Here is a 10,241-nt window from a genome sequence, read left to right as displayed (position 1 = left end):
TGGAGGAGAAATTAAGGATTAGTTGAATGCGAATCTACGGTTTGGAATGCGGTTCGAAAGCGTTTGACGGAGAGTTACTTACGCTGATGTCCCAGAGATGTTGTGCAAGGTTTGATCGGAAAGTTTTTCATTCTGTTCTGAAAAGGAAAAATAATGGTTACTAGATAAAAATTTCGAATTTTGGTGAAAGCCAGCAAGGTCTAGATCTATTCTCGCAACCAATTACCTCATAGGTGATCAGAAGTTTTCCTAGTTAAAGTTCTGAGCAGCATTATGTGCAATACTTCGACAATACATTTCATATCAATTTACATTGTAGCCTTGAGAAAAAGCTGAATAATGTCCGAAACGTCGGCCAAATGATAAAGAAATTCAGTAGTTCAGATTCCTTAAAATCTCATCATATATGAAAAAATGGACCTTAACGAAACAAAAAGTTTCAACAAGCTGAAAGACCCCGCCAAAAAATCGAATTCCCTAAAATTTTCGCAAGTGAAAACGAACAAGTTTTCGAATGAAAATCAGGTTATTTAGAACCATCACATCGGCTGAAAACTGCCCGTTCGCGGATTTCCATTCAGGCTTCCTGTGATATTGTATTTCAATTTTATCACGTGATTGGCGATTTTCATGTTCCGTTCGACGTCCCTGAATTTTGACTCAAGATTTGAAATGAAGTCTGTGTGTATACGTTGAAATTTCATTGCAAAGACAAATCAGAGAAATTTGGTTTCGAAAGAAATTTTAGTTTCTCAGATGAGTTGAATGTTGGGAGCGTAAATGTGGAGATAAATTATTTGTACTTACTCGGGGTAGAGGAACCTTTACAAAGGGGCATCTCTGATAGCTGAAATTGAAAAAAGGAATTAGTGTTGATCGATATGTGGTTTCTTTTTCTCCCTATCAATATGAAAAAAATGTAGGATTGAAATAGGAAAAAAATATCTTATCAAACTCACCGTTGCCTTAGGATGATGGAAGATAAATTTTTTTTTGTTAATATCCAACCCCGAAATGGAAACAATAGGCGAAAGTTTTGCTTTCATAATGATCATTTCCTTCAGAGCCCTGTCTACTTCGAAGTTCGAGGAAGCTGGACTCTGGTGGAGTAGAGTTTTTCTGTCCTTGTTAAAAATTGGAGTAATTTTTAACCCAACTCTATCACTAGGTGCACATCTTTATCAACTCAGTGACTACGTTTATCGTTACATGCTTCTGTGAACGTAACCTTAAAATCGCTGTCAATCAGCTGTTCAAAAAAACCGGTGGAACCTGTTGAATCTGCTCAATTTAATTCATTCTCTCTAGATTCTTCGTTCGCTCAAGTGAATTGGAACTTGGTGTGAATTCTTAACGTGAATTTTTAATGCACTCTCAACTTTTTCAGTCAGCTCAAATCTAATAATATTATTCCATATTATTATTATCACTCGATTAACATCTCAAAAAGGTACAGTCCTTTTTTCACTCAACAAAAAAAATGTAATCATTTTTTTGCATGTGTCACGTTGGAATATCATTCTACATAATTTTCCTCTCAACATTCACTCCATCGATATGCATTTTCTCACTATTACATTTGCAATATTCTGCTCTACATCTCTCTATCATATTTGCATGTATATTTTCTCAATTTTCTCCAAATCTCTCAATCAACCACGTGCTCAATGTATCTAACTGCTTCAACCTTCTCGAAATGCATCGATATTCCATTCACTTTAAATCACATCACCTCGACAACCACTCACATTATAATTTCTCTAATTTTAGCACCAAGTTCACATTTCACACCACTCTATTAGAAGCTTATATACTTGTATTCACTCTCATTTTGTATATATGTCATCTCAGATTAACTTTACACCTCTTACGATCAGACTTCTCAGGCCTCTTAAGTTTCAGGTACCTCTACGCTCAAGTTGGACACTTCGAAGGCTTCTCATAGACCAGATCGAAATCCATCTCACTACACTCAGAACTCTGAATAATGGACTACAATCTATCAACTCTATTGGACAGACTAGTTTGTGATAATGCTCGAGGAGGTCCAATCTGATTTCAACTCAATAAGTATAATTTATTATACACTTTTGCATGTCTCTATTACCTGAAACTTATGATACCTTATTTATTTTCTCTAACGTTGTGAACTGCTCTTCTTGTTTCATCTCAATTATGAATACTACTCATTAACTCTTTCTACGTTTACAATATTTCATTTCTCTACATTGCATTTGTAACACAACTCACCTCAATTTATGTACTCTCATACAACACCTTCTGCTTTTCTAATAGATTTGCTATTCCTGTAAGCGTTGGTAATCATCTCTCTACATTACATTTGTTACACGACTCACCTCAATTTATGTACTCTCATAAAACACCTTCTGCTTTTCTAATAGATTTGCTATTCCTGTAAGCGTTGGTAATCATCTCTCTCATTCTGTCTCATTACACCTGTCTCACTACATTACATATCTCTAACTTCTCAAGTTGTCACTGCAACCTTCTGTTTTTCTGATAGCGAGACAGTTTATGAAATCGTTAACTCTATCACTGTAAACGTTGTGCTTGCATGATAACACTCACATCACTTCATAACTATCAAGCTCAATTATTATGCAACTCAAAATACATAAACACGTTTTGATGTAAATCTATCTCAATTCTTATCAAACACATAATAATTGATCTTGTTACTCGATATATGAAATTCACTCAACCTGCTCTTTCTCTCAAGCAAATACAACGTTGATTTTCTCGTTGATACATTACTCTCAAATTCTCTCAATAACTTCTCAATAATTGTAAATAGGTTCACTCTGTTTAGATGTTGTATATAATTTTACTTCATGCGACTGTCTATTTATTATGTGACGTGTTTGATATACAATAAAGATTTTATTTTACCTTCTCCAACTCAATCATTTGGTAACAGTCCACTTTTAAGTAATTGCCAAAAATCTCAACACCCAGATTTTTGAACATTTGGTCCTTCGAGCCGGATGGTTGAGTTGGAATAATCATTCATTCATATCACATTCATCTCAAAAAGGTCATGTCTCAAAAGTCGGGAAGATCTTCTCCATCTCCAAAAGAGGATGACACTCAACTGCAGGTCCCTCCTACTCGATCATCCAGATCTTCCACATCTTCGCAGCCTGATGTGGGACCTCAAACTCGCTCGGCTGGTCTTCCCACCAACCTCAAATTAAAAGTCGCTACTCAAATGAGTAGACTGCAACTCATGAAGGACATCTTCTCCAAGCTGTCCAACGTCTCAACATGGACTGTGCAGGACCTGTCACACACTCAAGAGCAACTGCAAGACCTTCACAAGAACTTCTCAAAGACACACTCATATTTTGAGTCAGCGTGGCCTGAGTCGTGTCTCGACCACGAATACTTCGCATCTTCAGTCTTCTTCGAGGAATACTCTCTATTCCAATCAGCCATCTCGAAATTAATACAACTCAATATGTCACTCAATCCTGTGGATTCACAGCCATCCACTTCTGTTCAAGTCCCTCAGCCTTCTCAAACTCGTCCTCGATTGCCTGACATCTCAATTCCCACCTTCTCAGGCGACTTCTCAAAATGGCCTGCATTCCGAGACCTTTTTCAATCACTCGTGATCAATAGCACCTCAATTTCTGACATTGAAAGGTTACATTACCTTCGCACATGTCTCTCTCACGAACCTCTCGACGCCATCTCTAGTCTTCCCTTAATGGAAGTCTCTTTTCCCATAGCTTGGAAGAAGCTTATGGACAAATATGAAAACAAAAGGCTGCTCCTCTCTTCTCAATACACAAAACTTCTCTCCTTCTCATTGGCGAATCAGAAAAATTCTACCGCCTCATCTCTTCGTCAATTTATTGACAGCATCGTCAATCCTCTCCAAAGTTTGAAAGCTCTAGGTGAAGATCTAGAGCAGAACAACAATCTTTTGGTGTTCCATATCATCAATCGTATGGATCACGCCTCTCGAACTCATTGGGAAACTCTCATCTCCTCTAATAACGAATTTCCCTCCTTCGCTCAGTTGATGGAGTTCCTCTAATCTCGCTCCAGAGCTCTAGAATGGACTGAGTCCAACCAGAGACAGTCACCTCAAGAATCCTCTCGCTCTCGCACAACAGTGCACACCATCTCTCAAAAGGTTACAGCTCAAAATAAACCTTCTCCTTCACTCATCTCAAGCAAACCGGCCTCCTCGAACACTCCAATCTCAAAAGTCTCTTCTATGCCCAACTACACCTGTGATGATTGTGGACACGACCACTTTATTGCAGATTGCCCTCGCTTCTCCAAACGCTCACCTCAAGAAAAAGCTGATGTAGTATTACATCGCATCCTCTGCTCTAACTGCCTCGGTAGACATCATCGCCACTCTTGCAGAACGACAAAGATCTGCAAAATCTGTGGAAGTCGTCATCACACTCTTCTACATGATGCTCCTCTCAGCAGTAAACCACACTGCAAAGTTCCACCGGTACCCCCTCGAGTGCTTCCACAATACGCTCTCACATCTCAAAAATCTGCTCAAAGGGAGGTGAGTTCTAGCAACTCAGCTCTAAAGCCGTCAAAATAGTTCGAAGAAACGTTGAATTATTTTTCTTCAGCTACCTCAACCACGACTCAACACTCTCCTCGCCACTGCCATCGCCCATCTCATCACCTCAACAGGATCACACACGGTTCGACTACTCATCGACAGTGGATCCGAGCTGACCTTCATCTCTCAAGATCTAGCCAGAAAACTCAACATCTCTAGAAGGAAGTCGCATGTTGTAATTGTGGGAATTCATGGAAAGACTTCTAAGACACAAGGATCTCTCGCCCTCACTCTCAAGTCGACGTATGACCATCAAAATATAAATATTGATGCTCACATTCTCTCATCATCTTTCTCTAATTTGCCTTCCTTCTATACATGTTTTCAGCAATCTATACATCTCCAGCATCTCAAGTTAGCTGATCCAGAATACCACATCTCAAGAGCCATCGACATCATTTTGGGTGCTGATGTATATGGCTCAGTTGTTCTTCCTCAGATGAAAAAAGGCCCTCCATCATCTCCAATCGCGCAACTCTCAATCTTCGGCTGGCTAATCCTAGGACCTGTGTGTCAAGAACAGGAACGCCTTCCAATCCAATCTCCAATGTTTCATACTGTTCAAGATGAAGACCTTCATCATCTCCTCACTAAGTTTTGGGAACAGGAAGAAATTCAACCAACGTCTACGTCACATCTCACCTCTGACGAGCAAGAATGTGAAAACCACTTTGTCTCCACTCACTCTAGGCTCTCCTCAGGGAAATACATGGTAAGATTACCATTGAAATCATCTATTGACGTCTTAGGTTCTTCCAGACAACGAGCCTTCCGATGTCTGCAAGCCTTGATTCGGAAATTCGACAAGGATCCTGACTACTCTCTGCTCTACCACCAATTTCTCGATGAATATGAACTCCTCCAGCACATGCAACCAGTCTCGTCAGAAAAGGTCAGCTCAAGATATTTTCTTCCTCATCATGGTGTTCTCAAAACAGACAGCTCTACAACGAAACTGCTAGTAGTCTTCAACGGCTCCAGCCCCACCTCAACTGGTATTTCTCTCAACGATATTATGCACACCGGAGCGAAACTGCAACTCGACGTGATAGATGTTCTTATGTGGGTGCGTAAATTCAAATTTGTCTTCTCTACAGATATCACAAAGATGTACAGACAGATTCTTGTTCATCCTGATGATTGGGATCTTCAAAGCATCCTTTGGCTCGACTCAAACAACAACGTGAAGACATACCATCTCACAACAGTCACATACGGAACTAGATCAGCTCCATTTTTGGCAATCAGAGTTCTTCTCCAACTTCTCAAAGATGAGGGTCACAACTTTCCACTAGCCATTCCTCCATTAACGAAAGGTCGTTATGTCGATGATATTTGTGGTGGAGCAGATACTGAACATCAACTTCTCGAAATTGCCAAACAACTCCAGAACCTTTGCATGGCGGCCGGCCTTCCGCTAGCAAAATGGCAGTCAAACGTCTCAAGTCTCTCTCACGTCACTCAAGAGGAAGAATCAACACCCACTCCAATCTCATTCGATGAAGGTTCTCACTCAACTAAAGTGTTAGGTCTAATCTGGTACCCTCAAGAAGACTATTTCACTTTTAAAGTCAGCTCCAATCTATCTGGGTCTTTGATCACCAAGCGATCAGTTCTATCTCATATTGCAAAAATATTTGATCCACTCGGTTTAGTCTCCCCTGTTACGATTAGGGCTAAAATGTTGTTGCAGGAATTATGGCTCCAAAAGTTATCATGGGACGAACCTCTACCTCAACTACTCCAACAGAAATGGTACGACATCAGTGAAGATCTCTCCAAGCTGGCCAGCATCACAATTCCAAGATGGATTAACACTCAAGAGGGTTCTTTCATTCAACTCCACGGCTTCTCTGATGCATCTCAACTCGCCATTTCAGCCGTTCTCTACCTTCTCGTTCGAACTCCGTCCAAGGAATGCAAAGTTACAATGCTTTGCTCCAAAACCAAAGTATCGCCTTTAAAACCACACACAATCCCGAGACCCGAATTATCAGCTGCTCTTCTCCTCTCTCGACTCGTTAATTATGCGCATAATGTTTTAGCTCTCAACATTCACTCAACCACTCTATGGATGGACTCCTCAATCACTCTAGCTTGGATCAACACTCACCCTTCACGTTGGAAGGACTTTGTACGGAACAGAGTTGCAACAATCCAAGATCTAACTCCAAGGGCCCATTGGAGGTATATTTCCGGTAAAGACAATCCTGCTGACTGTGCATCACGAGGGTTAACTTCATCTCAACTTCGCAACCACTCGCTATGGTGGACGGGACCACCATGGCTTTCCAAGTCAGAAGATTCATGGCCAAATCGTCAGCCGGCACCGACGACCGACCATGAATCAGAAGCAAGACCAGTCATCTCTATACTCACCTCCACTACGTCAGACTACTCATGGGATCTCATCTACAGGTATTCCAGTTTGAATAAATTGTTAAGAATCACCTCTATTTGTTCAAAGGTTCTCGCACGACTCCAACGCAAGCTGGATCCAGCACACCTCACACACCTGACTTCAACTGACTTGGAAGCATCTCAAAGGCAACTCAAAAGGTCTACTTTCCACATGAACTCAAGGCTCTTCAATCACAGACTCCACTTCACTCTTCACATGTATTCAGTAGACTCACTCGACAACTCGACAACAATGGTGTAATTCGTGTAGGCGGACGAATTTCCCATTCTCAGCTCGACCCAGATAGCAAGCATCCAATTATTCTTCCTCAACACTCTCAATTTACTTCTTTGGTTATAGATGAAACACACCAAACAACTCTACATGCAAGGCACTGTGGCACCGCTCTCAACAACTCATGGCACAACTACCCACATCTCAAGTGCAGCCATCTCACCCATTCCTCCACACTCTGAGGATTGAAAGCAGTCTGTTCGCTCCAGTTATGGGTGGATTGAGTAGCTCAGACACTGGAGTGATGGATTGCCTCAACTTCCTCACAACGGATATTTCACGAAGACCTACTCGATTATAATCAACTCCGTTAATTATGGCGGCCGGAATGTTAAAAATTGGAGTAATTTTTAACCCAACTCTATCACTAGGTGCACATCTTTATCAACTCAGTGACTACGTTTATCGTTACATGCTTCTGTGAACGTAACCTTAAAATCGCTGTCAATCAGCTGTTCAAAAAAACCGGTGGAACCTGTTGAATCTGCTCAATTTAATTCATTCTCTCTAGATTCTTCGTTCGCTCAAGTGAATTGGAACTTGGTGTGAATTCTTAACGTGATTTTTTAGTGCACTCTCAACTTTTTCAGTCAGCTCAAATCTAATAATATTATTCCATATTATTATTATCACTCGATTAACATCTCAAAAAGGTACAGTCCTTTTTTCACTCAACAAAAAAAATGTAATCATTTTTTTGCATGTGTCACGTTAGAATATCATTCTACATAATTTTCCTCTCAACATTCACTCCATCGCTATGCATTTTCTCACTATTACATTTGCAATATTCTGCTCTACATCTCTCTATCATATTTGCATGTATATTTTCTCAATTTTCTCCAAATCTCTCAATCAACCACGTGCTCAATGTATCTAACTGCTTCAACCTTCTCGAAATGCATCGATATTCCATTCACTTTAAATCACATCACCTCGACAACCACTCACATTTTAATTTCTCTAATTTTAGCACCAAGTTCACATTTCACACCACTCTATTAGAAGCTTATATACTTGTATTCACTCTCATTTTGTATATATGTCATCTCAGATTAACTTTACACCTCTTACGATCAGACTTCTCAGGCCTCTTAAGTTTCAGGTACCTCTACGCTCAAGTTGGACACTTCGAAGGCTTCTCATAGACCAGATCGAAATCCATCTCACTACACTCAGAACTCTGAATAATGGACTACAATCTATCAACTCTACTGGACAGACTGGTTTGTGATAATGCTCGAGGAGGTCCAATCTGATTTCAACTCAATAAGTATAATTTATTATACACTTTTGCATGTCTCTATTACCTGAAACTTATGATACCTTATTTATTTTCTCTAACGTTGTGAACTGCTCTTCTTGTTTCATCTCAATTATGAATACTACTCATTAACTCTTTCTACGTTTACAATATTTCATTTCTCTACATTGCATTTGTAACACAACTCACCTCAATTTATGTACTCTCATACAACACCTTCTGCTTTTCTAATAGATTTGCTATTCCTGTAAGCGTTGGTAATCATCTCTCTACATTACATTTGTTACACGACTCACCTCAATTTATGTACTCTCATAAAACACCTTCTGCTTTTCTAATAGATTTGCTATTCCTGTAAGCGTTGGTAATCATCTCTCTCATTCTGTCTCATTACACCTGTCTCACTACATTACATATCTCTAACTTCTCAAGTTGTCACTGCAACCTTCTGTTTTTCTGATAGCTAGACAGTTTATGAAATCGTAAACTCTATCACTGTAAACGTTGTGCTTGCATGATAACACTCACATCACTTCATAACTATCAAGCTCAATTATTATGCAACTCAAAATACATAAACACGTTTTGATGTAAATCTATCTCAATTCTTATCAAACACATAATAATTGATCTTGTTACTCGATACATGAAATTCACTCAACCTGCTCTTTCTCTCAAGCAAATACAACGTTGATTTTCTCGTTGATACATTACTCTCAAATTCTCTCAATAACTTCTCAATAATTGTAAATAGGTTCACTCTGTTTAGATGTTGTATATAATTTCACTTCATGCGAGTGTCTATTTATTATGTGACGTGTTTGATATACAATAAAGATTTTATTTTACCATCTCCAACTCAATCATTTGGTAACAGTCCACTTTTAAGTAATTGTAAAAAATCTCAACACCCAGATTTTTGAACAGTCCTGTAAAATAAAAATCATGTGTAAGTATTAAGGATACCTCGTTTCGATAATGAAATTTACTACGATTTTTGAAAGAGTCTGGAGTTGACAAGAGTTCACTTATTTACCACTCAGAACGTTTATTGGATGGAAATGCTGAGAGGATAATACATGCTGTACGTCGAATTACGAAGGCAATAGAATAATTTAAATAAATCCAAAATCTTTCAGCTCGTATTTCACAGCGAGGCATAATTTTTAGAAGAACTGGTGTTTCATACTTACCGGTACAGGAACGGCTGTACGCCTCACTTGATTATGACTAGGATCACCCATGGTCATAGGACGACGCATTATTAGTGGAGATAGACCATTTACTTTCTGTTTGTAGGCGGCATAGTTGTAGTTAATTTGCCTATTCTTGTGGCCCTGATAAGGGCCGCGTTCGTGGGGTCTGATGTCGAAGGGCCTTTGTTGGTTCGATACGGGGCCGGCTGGACGGGTCATTCGATAAGCAGTAGGACGACCCATGGCCATAGGACGACGCATCATTTGTTGATATGCGCCGTTTCCGCTATGTTCGTAGTTGTTTTTGTTGATTTGCCTGACCTGGTGGCCCTGAAAAGGGCCGCTTTCGTGTGGCCTGCTGTCGACTGGCCTGTGTTGAATCGGTTTCTTCTCGGGCATAAAATGAAAGCCAGGATGGTGGTGGTTATTTTTCTTCATCAACTCGTGCCTGGCTTCAACAGAAGTTGG

General features: G+C 39.8%; 1 protein-coding gene across 1 annotated transcript; it reads left to right on the top strand.

Annotated features, from left to right (window-relative positions):
• Positions 1–3,058: 3,058 nt before the first annotated feature.
• LOC123318221 lies at positions 3,059–7,495 on the top strand. Its single transcript, XM_044904836.1, has 4 exons — positions 3,059–3,324; positions 4,075–4,555; positions 4,626–5,958; positions 7,380–7,495. Exons 1-4 carry the CDS (start codon positions 3,059–3,061, stop codon positions 7,493–7,495), a joined length of 2,196 nt encoding a protein of 731 aa, XP_044760771.1.
• Positions 7,496–10,241: the final 2,746 nt, after the last annotated feature.

Source organism: Coccinella septempunctata, chromosome 8 (genome assembly GCF_907165205.1).
Source record: "Coccinella septempunctata chromosome 8, icCocSept1.1, whole genome shotgun sequence".
Taxonomy (NCBI): Eukaryota; Metazoa; Arthropoda; class Insecta; order Coleoptera; family Coccinellidae; genus Coccinella; species Coccinella septempunctata.
Note: the sequence above shows the minus strand (reverse complement) of the source record. Positions and strands in the feature narration are given on the sequence as shown.

Excerpts from the sequence above, each read along its gene's own strand:
- LOC123318221 (XM_044904836.1), top strand. The coding sequence starts at position 3,059 with ATGTCTCAAAAGTCGGGAAGATCTTCTCCATCTCCAAAAGAGGATGAC. Across the intron at positions 3,325-4,074 it reads TCACACACTCAAGAGCAACT|AGCTCTAGAATGGACTGAGT; the intron begins GCAAGACCTTCA and ends ATCTCGCTCCAG. Across the intron at positions 4,556-4,625 it reads AAAAATCTGCTCAAAGGGAG|CTACCTCAACCACGACTCAA; the intron begins GTGAGTTCTAGC and ends ATTTTTCTTCAG.